Source organism: Agelaius tricolor, unplaced genomic scaffold (assembly GCF_023055355.1).
Source record: "Agelaius tricolor isolate 1412-34295 unplaced genomic scaffold, bAgeTri1.0.p SCAF_7, whole genome shotgun sequence".
Taxonomy (NCBI): Eukaryota; Metazoa; Chordata; class Aves; order Passeriformes; family Icteridae; genus Agelaius; species Agelaius tricolor.
Window position 1 is genome coordinate 3,620,650 of NW_027269267.1, and position 20,433 is coordinate 3,641,082.

The following is a 20,433-nucleotide window of genomic DNA, read 5'->3' on the forward strand; positions in this document are numbered from 1 at the left end:
CAGGATCCAGCCGGATCGGCGCGCGCCCCGCCCCGCCCGAGCGCACCGCCTCCCCATTGGCCCGCCCGCGTCACGTGCCCCGCGCGCGCGACCCCGCCTGCCCTCAGGCCGGCGCTGTGAGGCGGCGGCGGCGGCGGCGCGGGGCCCATGGCGGAGAGCGGCGCCTGGCTGCTGGTGCTCAGCGCCGTGTTCCTCTGCAACGCGCTCAAAATCCTGCTGCCCTCCTGCTCCTCCCTCGTGAGTGATGGCGCCGGTGGGGGAAACGGGAGGATGGCTGGGAAGGGAGCCGGCGGGGCGTTAAGGGGTTCTCCCAGTACAGGGGGGAGCGGTGCCGGGGTCCCGGCGGGGACGGGCGGGGTCTGGTCGTGCTGCCGGCCTTGCAGAAGAGAAGCTGGTGCTGGAGCGTAGCCCCGGTTTCTGCGGGATGAGTTACCGCTGTGTTCAGTGGTGCTCCTGAGCCTCCGGCCCTTGGGATGCATCGCGGAATCATGGAATGGTTTGCACTGGAAGGAACCTTAAGGATGATCTGCTCCCACCCCCCTGCCGTGGGCAGGGATCCTTCCCGCGGGCTTGGCTGCTCAGAGCCCCGTCCTGGCTGCTCCTGAGCTCCTCCAGGGATGGGGCAGCCACAGCTTCCCAGTTTTTGGGGTAGGAAGGACAGCTTTGCTCAGTCTTGCGTGTTTTCAACAGATGGACGTGCCCATTGTTGAGATGGGAGATCAGTGGATACGGAGATTAAGGAGTTAAGTCATTGTAGGAATAAATCTCAATAATCTGATCAGGGTGCCCCTGTTCTGATCTGAAGCATTCCTGTGGAAGCGTGGATAATGGAATTGAGGACAAATAAATTCTGTGACTGCCAGATAAACTCACATGTGTACAAAGATGCTGAAATCCCTGTAGATCTGCTCTGCCGTGGAAATAACTTCACTGGCACAGAGATCAGTGTGCATTGTTCAAAATGGACAAAAATCCTTTAAACCCTAAATCACCGTCAGCAGTTTGGGAAGCTGAACTCAGTGTTGCTAGAGATGAGTGATGAAAGAGCCATTTGAGGAGAGGCTGAGGGCATTTGGTTCCTTCAGTCTGCAGGAGGCTGAGATTGGGATCTGCAGCTCCTCCCGAGGGACAGCTCCAGTCTCTGCTCTGGCACAGGGACAGCACCCAGGGAGCAGCTGCAGCTGGGCCAGGAGGGATTTAGGTTGGATTTAGGGAAAGGTTCTTCCCCCAGAGGGTGCTGGGCACTGCCCGGGGAATGGGCACGGCCCCGAGGCTGCCAGAGCTCCAGGAGCCTTTGGACAGGGATGCCCAGGGGGGGATTTTGGGGGGTTTGGGCAGAGACAGGGCTGGGACTCAATTCCTTGTGAGTCCTTTCCAACTTAGGATATTCTAAGATTCTCTGAAGATCTCTGCTCAGCCTTCTGCTGTGGTTTGAGGCTGAAGATGGTGCTAATGCTCTCACTGTCTGCAGGCCTGAGAACAGCATCCATGGGGAAATAAATTACATGTGTCTTGGGGAAGCTGGAAGATTTGCTAAGGAACAGCAAGAAAAAGATTTTGTGTCCTTTTGTGCCTGCATTTCTATGGCAAACAGAGTTCATGAACTGACAAGCAGGTGGTGCCTCAAGAAAAGAAATCAGGAAAGTAAAAGGAAGGGAGAAAATGTTGGAATACTTGGCTGCTGGAGCTGGAAATGATCACAGAATCATTTAAACTGGAAAAAACCTTCAAGATCATTGAGTCCAGCTTGAGGCTGTTTCATGTCATCTTGTCACTTGTTCTCCTGTCACCCAAGGATTTCCTGCATCTCAATGAAAGGGCCTTTTCTATGGCAAACTTTTGAGATCATACTTTATACACACTAAAGCGAATCAGTGGGATCCTGGACCAGGAATTGATCATTTCCTTCACTTCTCAGATATCCAGGCTGCTGCAGAAGGATGCAGAGCAGGAGTCCCAGATGAGAGCTGAGATCCAGACCATGAAGCAGGAGCTTGCCACCATCAGCATGATGGACGAGTTTGCCAGATATGCCCGGCTGGAGAGGAAGATCAACAAAATGACAGACAAGCTCAAAACCCACGGTACAGTGCCATGGCTGCTCCTGCTCCACAAGGAAAAACATTTTCTGTTTCTGAAAAGCTGCCAAGAGCATTTTCAGCTTTAAGTATTTGTCCTTCAAACTTGCCTTCCCTCTTTCCTCTTTCCTTTCCTCCCCTCCTCTCCCCTCCCCTTTCTTTCCCTTTTTCCTCTCCTCTCTTTCTCTCTTTCTTTCTCTCTCTCCCTCTCCTTTTTTTTTCCTCTTTAAACTATTTGAAAATCTTACCTGTGTCTTTCCAGGAATTTCCTGGGCTTCACTGTGTAATTTTTTATTCTTTCTCAGTGTTGCCCATCACTGAATCCTGTTTTGAGAAGTCAAGGTAGAAATTACAGTGTGATACAGAGCTGGCAGTTTGTTGTAAAAGGGTGTTTTTAATATAGCTATAAATCATTTGGAAAGAGATTTTTAAACAGGGTAATGTCCAGCCTTAAAGAGTGAAATATTAAAGAATTACTAATTTAATGTAATTATAATTCATTATTATAAGCAATGGAAACTAATATTTTCTTTTTCTATAACAGTGAAAGCACGAACTGCCCAATTGGCCAAAATAAAGTGGGTCATAAATATTGTATTCTACATATTGCAGGTAAGTCAATATTTTGTTATGGATGCAATTTAACCCAAATGCTCAGTAGTGTTACAATTCTCTCCTGCTTTATTGGCCTGTATCTGGTCACTCAGGGCTCCTCCAGCCCAGGGAGGAGCTGGAGCTGCTGCAGAGAGCCCAGAGGAGGCTCCAGGATGGGCAGAGGGATGGAGCAGCTCTGCTGGGAGGAAAGGCTGGCACAGCTGGGATTGTTCACCTGCACAGGAGAAGCTTTGGGCTGAGCTCAGGGTGGCCTTGCAGGGCCTGCAGGAGCCCCAGGAAAGCTGCAGAGAGACAATTTCCAGGGCATGCAGGGACAGCACCCAGGGAATGGCTTCACACTGAAAAATGACAGGTTCAGATCAGACATGAGGAAGAAATTCCTCCCTGTGAGGGTGGGCAGGCCCTGGCACAGGGTGCCCAGAGCAGCTGTGGCTGCCCCTGGATCCCTGGCAGTGCCCAAGGCCAGGCTGGACACTGGGGCTGGAGCAGCCTGGGACAGTGGGAGGTGTCCCTGCCATGGCAGGGGTGGCACTGGAGGATCTTTAAATTCCTTCCAGCCCAAACCATTCTGTGATTCCAAGGACACAGAGCTTGGCAGACAGAAAGAGTTTCTGGAACTGGAAGGGAAATGATGAATACATTCTGGTAGTTGAGGATGGAAGGAGTTTAACTTTCATCTCAACTCTGTGTTTGTGGTTTTGAGGGGACAAGATTGGAGTTTGTCTTAGCTCTTTAATCACTGGGATTTTTTTTTTAATATATGGCCCCAAATCAAGGAAGGTTCTGTTATATGTAAATATAATTCTGGCTTTGAAACCAAAGTACACTTCTGCTGAGGATGCAATTCTGCACCTACAGCTGCCACACATTTCCCCATGGTGCCTCATCAGATTGTCTGAGTAGTTCTGACTGATGCCAAAGAATTTGCTAAACAAGGATGGCAGTGCTCAGCCTGAAGATTTCCTTAGGGGACTGTTAAAATGAGTTGAACTCCTTGTAGGCAAAAATTCAGGTTAAAAAGGGTCATCAGAACTTTAACAAATGCTATGACTGTGTTTGACTCTGCTGGATTGAAAAGAGGATCTTGAAAGAAAGATCCCCCTGCAACCTCCTAATACTGTGTATAAATTTAAGGTCATCTAAAATCTAAAACCATTTTGAAGAAGATAACAAAGAAACAATTCCAGATAGCACTGGGAATGTATTTGGTGTGTGTTATTATCCAAAGTAATAAAAGGATTCCCATTCCAGGCTGCCCTGATGATCTCTCTGATCTGGAAGTACTACTCTGAGCCTGTCACCGTGCTTCCAAGCAAGTGGTTGGCTCCCCTGGAGCGCCTGGTGGCCTTCCCTACAGGAGTGGCAGGTGAGGAAAGGGACATGGCCAGCCCCAGAGCATCCAGGGATTAACTGCAGCTGCTTCCCTGACTCCCAGAGCACAGCTTCAAGTCTTTCAGCAGCTCTTCCATGTGTGGTTCTGGTTTCTTGAAGTGCTCGTGAAATTTTATCATTTTTATTTCCACCCAAACAGAGCATTGCCCTTCTCTGTATTGAATAGATCCTGGGGAAGATTTAAATTAGAAAATCAGAAAATCACCCAAAAGGGAGTTTTCTTCACAGGTGTGCTATGAATTGCTATGTACTTACAAAACAACTGATTTCAATTTCAGAGGACGTTTATTTTTTACATCTCTCAAATCCTGAATTTAGGTTCAAGCAAAGCATTCTGCCAGGCCTTAAAATGAGATATTTTCTCTTGGGTCTGTAGCAGATGGTTTTAGCTCTGGGGTGCACTCACCACACTTGAGCTCATATTTGTGTATTTGGTGCTCTTTTCCCAAGAAAATCCAGAATTTTTTGCAACCAGCACTGATTTTCCTCCCAACTCTTGTATCTCCCTTTTTGTATACAAAGATTTTTGTTCCTGTTGGCCTCATGAGTTCTGAATTTAATTTTTTACACTTCCAAGGTTGTTTGCAGCTGCACAGGTTCCTCAGAGTTATTGATCCAACAACTTCAATTGTGCTTTTCTCCCTCTTTTGCAGGAGGTGTGGGAATCACCTGCTGGCTCGTGGTCTGCAATAAGGTTGTAGCCATCATGCTGCACCCCTTCAGCTGAAGGAATCCCAGCAAGCCAGGGACTCCCCAGCTGCATTTACATCATCACTGGTTTAAATTAATTAAAAAAAAAAAAAGGGACAGTTATCTTTCATGAGACAAGGTCTGAGACAGTCCTTGTTACTCCAGTTGGATATCTCTCAGTCCTTTGGATTCTTTTGGTTTCACTTTTCCCAGAGTTTGTCTTTCATTTTGGAAAGAACAGCACTGCTCGTTACTATAAAACCTCATTTTGGGTTTAGTCATGGCAGAACCATAAGGTTTTGTCATGGCCTGTTGTCACCAACATCTAAAAGTGTTGGATTTGTGGTTTTAAATTGGAAATGTGCTGGCTTTAGGGATTAATTTGGGAGCTTGGCTGTTCCTTTGCTGTGAAATGTGGAAGCTTCACCCTGAGGTGGGATCATGTTGGGGGGTGCACAGGCAGAGGTTGTTTGCTTGACTTGGGCCAAAAGAGAATTTCCTTTGGATTTTTTACCCTGAAATCAGAATATTCTTGAACTCTTCTAAAAAAATAGATGAGTTAAATCAAGGTTTTTATCTCTCAAGAGGTTTTTTCAGCTGCCAAGCACAGGCTGCTCTCAGTGAAGCAGAAAACAGTGTTGTTCCTGCAGGGGGGATGCTGATGGAGCTTCTCACTCTGGAATTCCCACAGGAATGACCCCTCTGCTATTCCAGGGCCTTTTCCTCCCTGCAGGAAGGGAAGGAAGGGGCCAGGACCCCTCCAAAATTGTTCAAAAGGTCAGGTTGTGTTGTGTGTATATATATATGGATTAAATATTTTTGTTTATTTGTTTTAATGTTAATTTAAAAATTGGGATTTTATATTAGGAATTGCATTTAGCCTACATGAAAATAAATATCAAGGAAAAAATATTGTGATTGAATGTTATGTAAAATTGTGATTTTATTAAGGAAATAAAGCTTTTCAACCCATCTTAGGTTTTTTCATCTCTTTTTAATGTTAACTGCAGCTTTCCTAAACAACCCACAAAAACCCCAAATAAACAAACCCAAAATGACAAAACAAACCCCAAACTCACCAAAATCCATGCCAAAGCAACAGCCCCTGTCTTTGTGCATAAGGAAATATTGTTTGAAGCAACTCAACTAAATAATTTTTTTAATTATTTGAAATGTTGCTGCAACAGGTTCAGCTCTGAATGTCTTTGTCATCTTTAAAAACTTTTGTAGTGTAATTTTGGACATTTTTTAAAGTGCAACTGCCTTTAAAAATTAACAGAATGCCCCTAATTTTTCTGAACTTCACTTGAATTTAGCCAGTATTTAATAAATTAGTGTGAGGAACAAACCACAATCCTCCCCCTCGCTTACATAACCTTAAACAAGGATTTTTAGAGGCTTTTTGGGGACTGGCTATGCCTGACTTCTCCAAAACAATGCTTTGCTCTTGCACATTCATCTCTGCATGGCAGCTGGGGAAGTTACCAGGCAAACTGCTTTGATAAGTTCCAACAGAGGGAAGGAATGAGGCTTTAGAGGTTTCTAATGCTCGTGAAAACAATGTAGGAGCAAATGATTTTTATTATCTGTGAATTCTGGAAGCTGTTTGGGGAGTGAAGGAACTAAAAAAGTGTTTTCTTTTATTGCATTGTTGGTGCTCACCCAGCAGTGACCCTTATGAAAGCTGGGTGCTCATGTCAGCAAGTGACAAACACCCAGCTCCCAAATTCCAGCTCCTTGGGAATGCAACAACCTGCAAGTTCCTAAACAAGGACTAAATTTTACCTGGTAACAGGTAAAAATGATAGGCAATTCTTAGTGTAACATATTTTTGTGGATACACACCAAGCACAGAATGTGGTTTTTGTGACAGCTGATTGGATTGTTTTGGAAAAAATCATGGAGAGCAATTGCCAGTGCTTGTAAGGTTTAATAAACATGGAATGAAAGGAAAAGATTTGCTTTGTAACAATGTGAATGTTTAAACTTTCTAAAGGTAAGCTAGGAGGAATAAGTGTGGAGTAACTGGAGCTGGTTTTAACGAGGAGAGTTGGAGCCTGGCATGGAGTTTGGGATCTGCCTTGCCCCCCTCACTTGCCTGCCTTCACCCTTGTGCTGCTGGAACTCCAGGAGTTTCCTCCCTGCAAACATTCCTCCCCAGAGAGCTGCTCCTCCATCAGCTGCTCCTTCCACTGCAGAGCTGCTGTCCTGCCAGCCCGGGGGGGTTTGCCCAAAGGAAGGCTCATAAGCCCCAAAGGAGATTTTCCCCCTGGGCACAGCAGTGTCACTGCAGCTCTGCCCTGCCTGTCTCTGGCTGCTCAGGCAGCTTTTCCCAAATCCTGCTTTGCTTTTGGCACCTGAAGTGTGGAGCCCTTGGTGTAAATTCTCAACATCCCCTGAGAAGATGTATTTTTTTTTCAGCTTGGTGGGGTCTTTGCTTGGACTTGGACCTTCACTCCTGGCTTTCTTCTTTTGCTGCTCATGGGTTTTTTTCTCTTCTTTTTCAACCTCTTCCACTGCCTCTCCCTCTTGATTGTTCTTTTTTACTCTTTGAGGACTTCGTTCGGATTTCATCAGAGTTTTCAACTCCTGTTTAAGTACCTCTGTCTCTTTTTCCATTTCTTTAATAAATTCTGAAAATTTGCATTCTTCCATCAGCAGTTTGCCCCCTGAAATATTGTAGGGTTTAAGAACATGAGGAGTTATGAAGCTTTAAAAAGAGCAAGTATCACATCCTTATTTCACTGCTTCAATTCTTGTTATTGATGGTATTTCAAATACCATCTATAATAAATCCAACAGCATGGGGCAAGATTTAAAGAATGTAATTCTGCCACTGAATCCAGGTTAGTATCTTTATTTTTACTTTTTTCATGGTGTTGAATTTAGTTAAATGGATTTAGCTGCCATTCTGTACAGCAATGGCTAAATACAGAAAAGTCATGTACAATGCAACAGAGAAACCAGGTGAGATCTGAACTTTTAATTGTCACTTTCTGGCTTTTAAGTGGAACTTAATTCACAACAGAGTTGCTTGTGTGGAGCAGAATATACAGGAACTCTCACCTGGAAATGAGGGGGCTCCACTTTTCAGCAGGAAAAGTAATGTGTGTGCAGGGAATGACTTGTAATGGGGTCCTGTGCCCTACAGAGGCTCACAGAGTACCCCCAAACTGAGACTTAATCCAAGCTTAAAGGGGAAATAAGAACTTGCAGGAACTAAGGAAGCCAAGTAAGGCTTCAATAAAAGTCTGCTATCAGTGAGAGAAGCTCAGATTCCACAGATTATTCAGAGGGAGCATTGTAAGACCTGGGTTTTCTGTCACTTTTAAAAGGGCATTTTAAGCCAAGGGCTGATTTTGGCTGTCTGGGGGGCTCTGGAAAGGCTGCAGGCTGAAAAGGCAGAGCACAAACCTCAGGAGTTAATTCATGCCAGGTTACAGGGTTGGGACCTGGCATCACCTGCTCCACCTGGGCAAATGTGTGACCTGGAGGTCTCCTGCCACTTGGGACATGTTTAGAATGGTGGCACTCAGACCTTTTCTTTTCCTAAAAGCCTTAAAGGAAGTAACAGGAATGTTTCTAGAAAGAAAAACACGAATGAGGGAACAGCAGTGGCTTTTTCTCTCCTCTGTTCTATAGAACTTCTTCAGAACAGAGATGTTTACAGATGAGTTCCTTGCATGTAACTTTTCCATGAGAACACAGTGGCTGAGATTTCCATAAAGTCTCTTTCCAGGGATCACTAATGAGGAACTGCTCCCAGCCCTCACAGTCCTTTTCCAGCCATGGAAATAGGTTCACATCAGTGATGAAGATTCCCAGCTCTGAGATCAGTGTTTGATTAGTGTGGATTAACACTGTTAATTATCCTGTTACAGACAGAACACTGAATTCTTACCACGCTGAGCTTTAGGAAGATCAGCAGGGTGGAGATGCCCCATCCTGCAGAGCAGCTCTGCTCTCAGTGCAGCACCACCAGCAGCTGCATTTTCCAGCCCAGACAATTCTGTGTTTTCAGTGACACCTCATTCATCATTTGAAACCAGTTCATGTCAGCCAGGTGCCAGTGAAGGGCTCTCAGAACCACATAAATTACCAGAACTTCTGGTAATTTGCAAAGTCCAGGTGAATTTCTGAGAGAAACATTAAACCTACCTCTGTGTGTCCTGTTTGAAGTTTCTGGCACTTTCTTGGTTATTTGCTTTTCTTTTTTACCCTGGGCATCTGAGCACACTTCCTTTGCTTTACCTTCTCCACCCTTATCTTTGTTCTCCTAAAATGGGCAATTAAAGGTAAAAATAATGAGGGAATGCTTGTTTAGTGACTTTTAAAAGAACACAGTCAGTGCAATACTCACAAAAAGATTAGTAATTTCTATTGTTGTTACATTATATTTTGCACCACAGCATTATTTCTGTACTGTAATCACACTCATGCAAAATCCTCATCCTAGATGATGGATCAGGTTATGCAGGCATATTACTGCAACTTAGGGAATAAAATGCAGCTTAGCTGAGAGTTTAAACAGGGGATTGGATTTGGATCCAGATCTTTCCCACCTTTTTTAGCTGGATTGGATTTTTTTCTGTTTCCTGGTGCTGAGACAGCAGCAGTTCTCTAAAACTCTCTTTATCTACTTGTACTGATCTGTTTACTCTCAGACCTGTTGAATAGGACAAACATTAGCAATACAGTTATTTCTGAATTAGGTTGTTGATATAAATAAAATATATCTCTGACAACTGACAATATACTGCTATGTGACCAAGAATTTTCATTTCCCTTTTTTTTAATGCATATCTTAATGCCCCTAAAAAAAGAAATATTTTGTTCTGCTGAATCTGTAAATGCTGAAACTGGACACAAACCTGGATTTATGAGCCTTGTACATCAGTGCATCCTAAACATAAGTATATACATAAATATATACACATATAAAATATACTACTTGGTATATTTTCAGATAGAACATGTAAAGTCAGACAAGTGTGTCTATGCCCCAGAGCCTGCATGGGCTTAATTCTTGGTTCCATTCTAGTGTAAATTTGAGAGGTCTGATATGAAACCTGAGTTCAGTTTCCTAAATTTGGATCTTTATGGAACCCAGCTCATGGGAAATGCTCCACACTGTTTGAAATATCAGTGGTCTTTGGAAGAGATTCTATTAGGAAAATTAATCCACAAACACCAGAGGTTTATGTCCAAAAAGGAGACAGAGCAGTCCCTTTACTTTATTGGAATAAAGGGAGAGGCCATGGGCCATTCCCCTGGGATCTCTCCAATTTTTGGAGGATGCAGACTCCTTCTTATCCCAATTTCCCGGCTGCATTTCCCTTCTCTCTTTCCCCATTGGCTGAGGTACTTGAGAGGTACAGACTGCCCAGAATGCCTGACACCAGAGATTTCCCTCTAATGTATAACCCTCCCTTTTCATTTTTAATTCTTGTGGAAATCAGGGGTTTTTCTTCCTCATTGTTTCATCTTTCAATGTCTAATTTCGTTTGTTAGCAAACCTAAAGTTTATTTGTAAAAGCAAAGATCATTTTCCATTCATCAATCAGTGGAATCCTTCCCATTGTTTCTTTTATCTCCCAGTGCTGGTTTTATCTACCAGCAGACCCACAGCTTGTTTGTAAGGACAAATCCACTGTTCCTCTCAATTCCAAGGGAGTGACTGAATGAGATGTCCAGAGAAATATGGATATAAGATGGAGAAGATGAGTATATTGTTCCTTTATTATTGGAATCATTTTGACACGAGCATAGCAGCTGAGAAAATTGTTGCCACCAGAGCAGCAAAAATGGGACCTTATTCCCAATTTTGAGCTCAGAAATCAAAGGATAAAACGCATAAAACCGCACAAAAATGGTTCCCTGCGGGTGCTGGCAGCAGGGCGGTGAAAGGGACGCTGGTGACCAGCCTGGAGTGACTCTGGCGATGCAGGAGGAATTCACTGAGCTCCGGGAGCTTTTCCAGCCGGGAGTTCCCCGGCACCGGGACCAGGGGGCGCTGCCCCTCCAGGTGAGCGGCCGGAGCCGCGCAAGCCAAGGCTCCATCAAAAAAATCCATTGAAGTTACGCGCACAGACAGAGCTCTCCGGACACCGAAGGGAGCCTCCTTCCAGCCATTTATCAGCAGTGTTAAAAAACCCAGCTCTAAATTTACTGCTGGCTAAAAAAAACTTTTGTGAACGTCAACTAGAAAAGAATGACCTGAGGAGGCAACTCTTTAGAAATCTGCTAAAGGAAAATTCAAGTCAATAGTGAAAAGGAAAACAAATTGTCAGCAATTCCAGCTCTGGGTTTTCAAATCCATGAACTGGCAGAGAACGAAATATTTTTCTAAAAATTCCAGAGGATTGGGCAACTTTGCTTGGAAGTTTTTCATTACAAAATATCATTTGTCTCTCCAACTAAGCTCCCTTCTCTCACTTAAAGGAAACAAGAATTTAAATAATAACAGTGGTTCAAGTACCATAACTGAATAGCAATATTCAATTTCTATTGAATACAAGGTCATATGTGAGTAAAATAAAATAAAAAAAAAAGTATTTATGTGGTGTAACTAAAACAGGAATTCAGAGTTTCATAAAAAATGTGTCTGACTTGGGATGAGAACCAGGGATTTGTGTTTTCCTTAGTTTTACACCTTGAATTACCAATCTTTTCCCTGTAGTTCATTGGTGGTTTAGGCAGAGTTAATGGGTTTGCAAAGGCAACGAAGAGGAAAGAAATAAACAACTGAGTGTGGTAAGATTTTGTATTTCTGCCATGATTTGAGGAATTCTGGGGGCAGCATTTCCAGCAGACAGGTTTGCTAAGGGCTCTTTGGTACCCACATGGAGGAAGTCCTGATTTCTGCTTCACTTTAGGAGCAGCAATACCTGATCAGTGTTTTCAAGAGGGAAGTCCATGTTTAGATCATCCCATCCCAAATTCTGGGTGTAGTGGAGGCAAACTGGGGCACCTCAAACAGCTCTGGTTGGTTTTAATCAGCTGAATTCTACTCCAGGCAGCTGCCCTTGGAATGCTGCACAGCCAAGACTGCATGGAACAGATATTTCTCCCCAATATCTATGAGCATCCATGTGAAAGAAATATTCTTCACTAAAGAGCTCTTTCTTCCTTGGTAGAACTTAATTTATGTTGCTCTTTTCTATCATTCAAACCTTTAAACTTCCCGAAGCTTTTCACCTTTTCAGCCCACACAAAAGCACTACTTTGGCATTTAATTTGGAGTAAACCTCCCAGTTTTAAAACACCAGAAGTGTCACTTCACTAAACAAGAGAAGGAGATGGTTACAGACATACTTTGGTCATTAGGAACCCAATCACTTCTGTCCCTCAGGGCTTTTGGCATCCGATTTGCATAAATATTCTGTACGTAAAGCTGCCGATCCTTCTCCTAAGAAGAAAAAAACGCTATTAAGCTTCTAAAATGCATTAAAAATTTATTTTTACCTGCTTAATTTTTAACCCCTCAGGGATTTCACCTTTTGCCAGACTCACGTGGTCTTTGTCATTTACTTTTTTTCCAGAATAAATATATTTTGCCTTTACTTCCTGTTTTGTTGATTAAAAAAAAAAAATTATGTCCTCAGTGCCCTTATCATATGCTCAGTTGCTTCACAACCTGTTGCTCTGGTGGTGACATGAACTCCTGAGGCACATTTTAACATTTATTTAGCAAGATTCCTCTTTCCTTAATGAAATCTTCCTTAAACACAGAAGACAGATCTCAGTTACACTCTCACCACTCAGTAAGAATCAGTCAGTCCCACTGACTCAGTCCCACTCCCACTATTTTTTTCAGTGGGAAAAATTAATTTATTTGGGAAAATTACAAGTTATCCTGGAAGTGGAATGGCCTGAAATAAGATAGGTACATAAAACTATGGATTTGTAAGGATAAACTCTGTTCTGGCACACAAATAAGGTTGATAATCATGTCTGGTCTCCTTTGTGGTAAATCAATAGAAGATTTTGTGGATCTAAATGGAAAATTCAGAGACCTGGATACACAGAAAACTGTGGAAAAGAGATGAAACAGAACTACTTTAGAGAAGAGTTAAGGTGAGAATAATTTGGAATAATTTGCATTTTGGGACAGTTTTGTATTAGTGTTCCTGAGATTATAACTGTTCCCATCTCCCAGATCTGCATGTCCAGGAGGAGATCAGACTCTGACATGGAAAAAGCTCAGCCAAGTACCAGGAGGAAATTTCTGCACCTGCTGCACAGGGAAGAGGGATAAACAACACCCCTGTGCAGAAATCCCAACCTCCATGAACCCCCAGGAACTGCCTGTCCTGCCCTTCACAATGTCTGGGAAATCTCCCCTTAACATTCCCCTAAATGGAATCAAACATCTTCCACAGATACTTGATTCCATTTAGGAAGAGAAAGCTCCCCAGTGGGATCACCTTGGCACAGAAATATAGAAATAAGTGCATTTTAACTGTGTTACAAGCAGAGTTATGAAAAAGCCACAAGGGGTTCCAGGTTTTCTGGAATGTTTTCTAGAAGATTTTCTTCATTGCAACTCATGTGGCATCCCATTCCTGGCAGTTTTTGCTTTAAATCCATTTAGTTTTTCTGTATGTTTGATTTACAAGCATTACAAAAAGTGCTGAACTGGACCTATTGATCCCAAACTCATTTGTGTAAAAATGAAACTGGAATTTAGGTAAACTCTTGAAACATTTTAATGGGTCTTCTTCCTAAACTCTAGTTTTGCAGGTTGTGATATTTGGCTCATTCTGACTTGTTTCTGTGAGGGAGCTCATTAAAATGAGTAGATGAATATCTCTGACCCAAATCTGGCAAAAAATGGCAACACATTGGTGTGGATTTTGGTTCAACTTCTGATGCATTAATCTCTCTTTCAATTTGTTATTGTCCTGCTTCTAACAAATAGTCCCACAATGATGACAGGATTTAACATTTCTGGCTTTTTTAGTAGATTGTAGACTCAAGCAGAAAGGCAAATTCTATGAGTAAATACTGTAAAAAAAGCAAAATTAAACAAAAAGGAAGAAAAATAAAAGCAAAATAAGGAAAAAGCAAAATAAAAAAAAAAAGAAGGAATAGGTAACATTGAATACTTGAATCTTCCTGTGGAGACAGAAACCTGGATAAAATCTGGAATACCTTAATTTTTTGGTGAACAATGTTAATTTCCATTAGCAAGTTCTTTGTGGTCATTGTAGCTTCCAGGAGTTTTCTGCTCTCACTTGCCAGCTGACGACTAAAGGTGCTGCTGTTCAGCTTCAGCTGCATTTCCAGACTCTTAAAAAAGGGACAGATTTTACCATTCTCAGTGGGACAGCTGGAAAACTTCAGTTCTTGACAGATTTAAAATACAAGTGTGCTAATATAAGGAAATTTAGAACTCATAATTATATATAATAACAGTTTTTATCTTCTAATTTTAGTAATATAAATAATATTATAGTACTATATAGTATATAATAGTAATATAATAGTATTTATTTATTTATAGTAATAGAAATAATACATATAGCAATATAAATAATATTATAAAGTATTGTATGTATTGTAAACAATATTTATGTATTGTAAACAATACATGAAACTATACTGAAGTATCTGAAAAATTAATTTCAAAGTAAGAGAAAAAATTGTTTTGAACCTATTTCCACTAAACAAAAGGTTTTGGCATTCAATCATAAAAATAAGTCTGTACATTACCTTTCTGATGGATTAATGAATACAACTATCTTTGAGAAATGTTAAGGCTTTCTACTCACACAGACCTATGAACTGTAGCAGAATAAGGAGGCTTAGTGTAAATGAAAATTTGGTGATTTATTGGGTTCTTTATCTTAAGAACCCAGGGCCATGCACTGGAATTCCAGTTCCTAAAAGTATCAGGTGGACACCCAACCCTGTGCGATTTTATAGCTCCTCAATCCTGGAAACAGAAAGTTTTTAAAAGAGAGTCTGAATTCAGCTGTTTGTATTTACAGTTTCTCTTAAGGTTTCCTGGCTCTTTATTTAATTTTATTCATAAAAGACCCCATAGGAACTAGAAATGAATTCCTGGAGGACCACGGAGATTTCACTCTTCCAGTTTTGTAATAAAAATTGTGTTCCTATCTTTTTTTGTGCTGGGGTCAGTGAGAGTGAAGAAACATGAGCCACTAAAAGGAGATGAATTATCTCCTCTTGAACTTCCTTATGCTCAGGAGAGCACTGGATTAAACAGCATCCAGTGTTACAGGATGATATCAGAATCATTCATCTGAGAAGCAGCCAAAACTTTTCCACTATTCCTGCCCTGAAACCTCTCCTGCTCGATGATCCTTGTGATTCCCTCCCAATTTAGGATATTCTGTGACCCTACACTCCACAAACACAACAATCTGCAGGCATTACCTGTATCCTCTCATCCTTTGCCTCCAACGTTTCATTAAGGACTGACAACCTGCGATTCAGTTCCTCCTTCTCTGCCAGAGCTTTGTCCTCCGACAGCACGGCCAAAGCCTTCAGATCACCTTTAGTTCTCCTCAGGTCCGCTTCAACTTTTTTCAGCTCCCTGGCTGTGTTTTTCTGGGCGGCCTGGGACATTTTCAGGAGGCTCCTGAGCTCCCTCATGTCGCTGCGGTGCCCTGCCAGCAGCTCCTGCAGGTGGCTCTCTGCGTTGCTGTACCTTTCGATGGCCCTGGTGTGCCGCCGGTTCAGCTCTCTCAAAGCCAGGTTCTCCAAGGTCGAGGTCTCGATTTTCTTTCGCAGGTCGAATATTTCGTTCTTCAGCTCCTTGATTTTGTGGATCCTGGCTGAGGATATGCGCTGGGCAGTGGCGTTTTTTTCCTGGTGAGCCGCCCCGCTCTGCAGGGGTGAGAAGGAGGAGTTCAGGTTGCAGGTGTTTGCAGCTGGCCACTTCTTCCCTCCTGCATTGAGATCAGAGAGACAGAAATTATTGGAGACCAATCAATCAATGTGTGCTTTTTCTGCTCACATAAACTCCTACTGCTAATTAACTACTACTCCTAAACTGCTCATCCAACTACAGAATTGTGGTTTCTTCACAAAACGCCCCAAAATTCTGATGTTCAATGAGCAGCCTGGTCTAGGGGAAGGTTCCCTGCCCATGGCAAGGGGTGGAACAAGATGATCTTTAAAGTCCCTTCCAACCCAAACTATTCTAGGATTGTGTGATTCAAATGATTCACAGATAAATGCATTCAATATTTTATATCTCTGTGTCTTTTTGTGGCTGCAGCAGACCACAGCTAGCAGCCAATGGAAATAAAGGGAAATAAATCAGCAGAAAACAATTTTCAATCCATGGAAATCAATTTTCTTCCTTTAAATCATGCACTTCACTAATGTAGCCACAACCTGATGAACCCAATTCAACCCATCAAAATCTATACCTTGAATAGGTGCATGATAAAAAATAAAAACAAACAACCAACCACCAAAAAACAACAGAGTAATTTACAGGTCTGCAAGGACTCAAAAACCAACATGCTCCCTACAGCACATTGTCCAAATCCCTGCAGCTGGGATTTCTAACCAGTTTTCTACAGCTTTCCAGTCAGCTTTGAATTCAACTACATTTTTAAATAAACCTTAAATGCTCATTGCACAGAACAGGTGTGCAGCTATGTGGCTTTTAAACAGCAATTAAAAATACATTAATGTGCTACTTCTCAGTGTGTTGCTGTCAATTTGCCTCTCCTTATGGCCAGGATTCTGGCTGAATTACCTCTCATTTGCTTTTTCTGAAGCAGGATTAAAATTTAAAAGTACTAAAGATTGTAAATCTGAGTGTGTTCCCCTTTTTCAGGCATATATTCAGTTTCACTACAGCTCTCGTGGCATTTCAGGCAGTATTTTGATTAAAAGTTTATTATAATTTATAGATCACCTCATATTTTATGGATAAAACAGGCAAGGTCCTGACTTAAAAAAACACCAGAATAAAAAGGACAGATCTTTCCAAGAATTTCTGTTGAATCCAATATTTTCTGCAACACAATTCCACTGCAGGAAAACTGCAATAAGATCACAAATATTGTCACACAGCTATTTGCAAAATTACATTATCTTACAATTTTATTTTGCCAGAAAGGACAAAATGGAAAAAAGAGGATGGAAAAAAGGGGCAAATACCTTTCTGCAAAAGCTGTCAGAAGTACTGCAAAATGTATTTCATTTCCAGTAGTCATGGACAAGCAAAAAGAAACACTTTATCCAAATTATATATAACATTTACAAATATATACAATAAATTATCCACCACAGGTAGAGGTCAATAATGATTTTTTGCTAGCTGGATTTAAAAAATGTCATTATTTTTTCTGTTCTGCTACTTTCAGACCAATAAACTTCCTGACTGCAGCATATAATAGCAGAGATTATAACAGAGACAATCACTGGTCCTGATTTTTTTGGATTGATTTCCATCTTGTAGCTTTGGTAAATCAAGATGAAATTTTGAAGCTCAGCAGGAAAAGGGTTGCTGGTTTTCCACTCATTTTTGTGATGTAGGATTTAAGGATTTAGGAAAGGAAGGGTTGAGATGGGAAAAGATGCAGACATGGAGAGATTCCTGACTGTTAACAGTGGCATAAATTCCATGTACATTTCCATCTTCCTTCTCTATGCTCATTCCATTGAGGCACAAATTCATCCCAAAGGATACACCACGACCCAGCTAGGCACAGAATGGCTGTTTTCTGGGCAAAACTGACAATTCTGTGTATTCTTTTTACCCATTTTCCTCAAGAAAAGCTTTTTCAGACCGGCCAGGTGATGCATGGTCAGACACCAAAATGTGGCAGAGCCATTTTCAGGTCCTTGGGTTAAAGCTGAGGAATGAGGATTGCCAAGGGACTCCCACATCCCAGGGGATTCTCCCTTTGGATCATTGAGTATTGTGGGAAAACACAGCAGGGAATCTTTCTCTTCCTTCCCCTTACTGGTGTTTGAAATAGAATTTATTATATACATAAATTATCTATATATATAAAACTTATATATATATTCATTTATAAAATATATTTTTATATATAAAGAATGTATGTAATATACAAATAATATAGCATATCTATAAAATACATTATATATAATACAATATATAATATATGATATATAATATAATATATATTATATATTAGATAATATATAATATATATTATATACTATATATTTATAAATCTGTAATATATATTTCTATAAAATATATTCTTTATATATACAGAATTATTATATATATTTTATATATAATATAATATAATATAATATAATATAATATAAGTATTGGATTATAGGTTATAGACTATATATACAATATATTACATGTAATATATTATGTTATGTTATATTATATATATTATATTATATTATATTATATTATATTATATTATATTATATTATACTATATTACATTATATTATATATTTATTATACCAATCCTCTCACTGAAAAACTGCTGTCCTTGTCTTGCTAATTATAGAAAAAAAAGCCAAAGAAAGGGAACAATGACATTTCTTTAGAGAGTCTCATACTACCAGAAAACAAATTTACCTTTTTTATCACCTTGGGCATAGACATATAGTCCATATTTCTTTCTTTCCTTTCTTGTCTTGTCCTTTTTCTGTGTTTCCTTCTCTTCAGTTCCTGGTGTTTCTAAGGATTTGCCTCCTCTGACTCTTTCAGGGTCAGTCACTGAAAAAGCTCTTGGAATCATCACTGGGTGAATGTTCAATTGTGTCTTCTCCAAGAGGTCACCACCCCACCTGGGATTTCACAGTATTTCATGTCATAAAAATATCATTAATCACATTTTTCAAGAATTAGACAGCAAATCAGATCACAGAACTAACTAATCCCTTAAAAACAGCACCAACACCACCTTAGCTGCCAGATGAACACTCTAAGTAGAGGATAGAGAAGAACCTAAAATTATTTTAATATGCTTGTAAAAACCATATATTTAGCATAAAATAAATAATTCTAAGTAATTTTCTAGGTCTTTCTGAATAACTGTTATGCAAATTTTTCTTTCTTTTTTTTTTACCCCCATTTTTTTTCTTTTTTTTTCCTTACAGAGGCTACTGGGAAGTTCAAGGTCAGTTTATTCTCCTGGCAGAATTATTTAAACACTGTAGTTCTGGTAAAAATCCTTTCTTGGGATATGGCTTGATGCCCATTCAATTTTCTTATTATGTTCCAATCCACTTCAGGTGAGGGGAGGCAAGTTTTGCCTTGAGCCACAATTGTGAAAAGGAATCAGGTTCTAAACATAGCTGAAAACGAGATTAAAACACAAAAGAGGTTAAATGTTGGGACCCAAAGTGATAATCCAACTTTTATTTCTTGCATAGAAGAGGCAAAAAATAGAAAAGTAGGAAAATATTTGCTAATAGGAGGTTTTGAGAGTGGCAATGTCACATTCATCTCATAGCAACATCAGGGCCACAGAGAAATTCATCTTTGCTCCCTTGAAATTCATTTATAAACAAAGAATCTTACACAGTAGAAGGATAAGTTGTATATTTTGGGGGTCTAAAAAGAGCATGGCAACTGTGCAAAGGAAATTTGAGGGGGGTTAAAATGGTGTTTTAGTTCACATGGGTTTTAACACCTCCCCTTCACTAACAAAATATGAAGCTATTTTCTTAGACCCTTCTAACTCCTTTGTGGTTTTTTTGCTTGGTGCTGGCATTTCATTTTAAATTAAATTTCTTAAATGGGAGAGGGGAATCACATAGCTCCCAAAGAAAATTAAAAAACGTAATTCAGGATTGCACAGAACATTTTAGGCTGAATCACAACAGTTTCATTACTCTTAATTCCTTTGCATGAACAGTTTTTCCTTGTGGAATACTGAGGAATGCCACAGTCCTGCTAAATCTCAGGCAGTGCAATAACCCACAAGAGATGAGAAATCATATTTTGAGCATTAAGCAAAGCCCAGGTTGATTCACAGATCTGTATTTGTCTTAAAATTTGATTTGGCACTGCCAACACTTTTTAGGCAAATTGTCTTTAAAGCAAATTACCTAAAATGAAACCTAAACCTACTGCATTAATTTGTTTTGATGGAAAGTGTGGCCTGAATCTGCTCATCCAGAGCAGCTGTTGAGAAGTAAATAAAATAGAAAAGGAGAAGACAGGAAAACCAAAGGTGAAGCAGAAGAAACAGACATGAAATGAAAGATACTGCAATAGAATCAAAGAAGCAGGGTCTGAAATGGACAAACTCCAGGAGAATTTATGTTGAAAAGGTACAGGAATAAAAATTATTAGGGCCAAATTCCTGTGTTGAAGGTGAAAATGTCCTGGCACCTCATCAGTGTCCACCTGGATGCAGAATCCCACACCCAGCCCCATGTCCTGGCACCCCCTCAATGTCCCAAAATCCTGCACCTAGTCCCACATCCTGGCACCCCCTCAATGTCCCAAAATTCCACACCTAGTCCCATGTCCTGGCACCTCCTCAATGTCCCAAAATCCCATACCCAGCCCCATATCTTTGCAGTCCCCTCAGTGTCCCAAAATCCTGCACCTAGTCCCACATCCTGGCACCCCCTCAATGTCCCAAAATCCCACACCTACTCCCATGTCCTGGCACCCCCTCAATGTCCCACAACCTCACACCCAGCCCCGTATCTTTGCAGTC

The 20,433-nt window shown here is 41.0% G+C and overlaps 2 protein-coding genes across 3 annotated transcripts; one reads left to right on the top strand and one right to left on the bottom strand.

The window, feature by feature from the left end:
• The first annotated feature begins 34 nt into the window (after nt 1–34).
• GET1 (guided entry of tail-anchored proteins factor 1) lies at nt 35–5,747 on the top strand. Of its 2 annotated transcripts, XM_071430155.1 has the most exons (6): nt 93–237; nt 1,472–1,831; nt 1,919–2,084; nt 2,623–2,690; nt 3,945–4,059; nt 4,739–5,747. In XM_071430155.1, the coding sequence occupies exons 2-6, from the start codon at nt 1,694–1,696 to the stop codon at nt 4,810–4,812; spliced, it is 561 nt and encodes a 186-aa protein (XP_071286256.1). In that variant the 5' UTR covers nt 93–237; nt 1,472–1,693; the 3' UTR covers nt 4,813–5,747. The 2 variants fall into 2 exon arrangements, with proteins under 2 accessions (XP_071286257.1, XP_071286256.1); XM_071430156.1 differs by lacking the exon at nt 1,472–1,831 and having other exon boundaries at nt 35–237.
• Nucleotides 5,748–6,812: 1,065 nt separating this feature from the next.
• LCA5L (lebercilin LCA5 like) lies at nt 6,813–18,498 on the bottom strand. Its single transcript, XM_071431116.1, has 7 exons — nt 18,336–18,498; nt 15,177–15,691; nt 13,929–14,066; nt 12,090–12,183; nt 9,338–9,441; nt 8,934–9,051; nt 6,813–7,444 (listed from the first exon to the last, which is right to left on the bottom strand). The coding sequence occupies exons 1-7, from the start codon at nt 18,496–18,498 to the stop codon at nt 6,813–6,815; spliced, it is 1,764 nt and encodes a 587-aa protein (XP_071287217.1).
• Nucleotides 18,499–20,433: the final 1,935 nt, after the last annotated feature.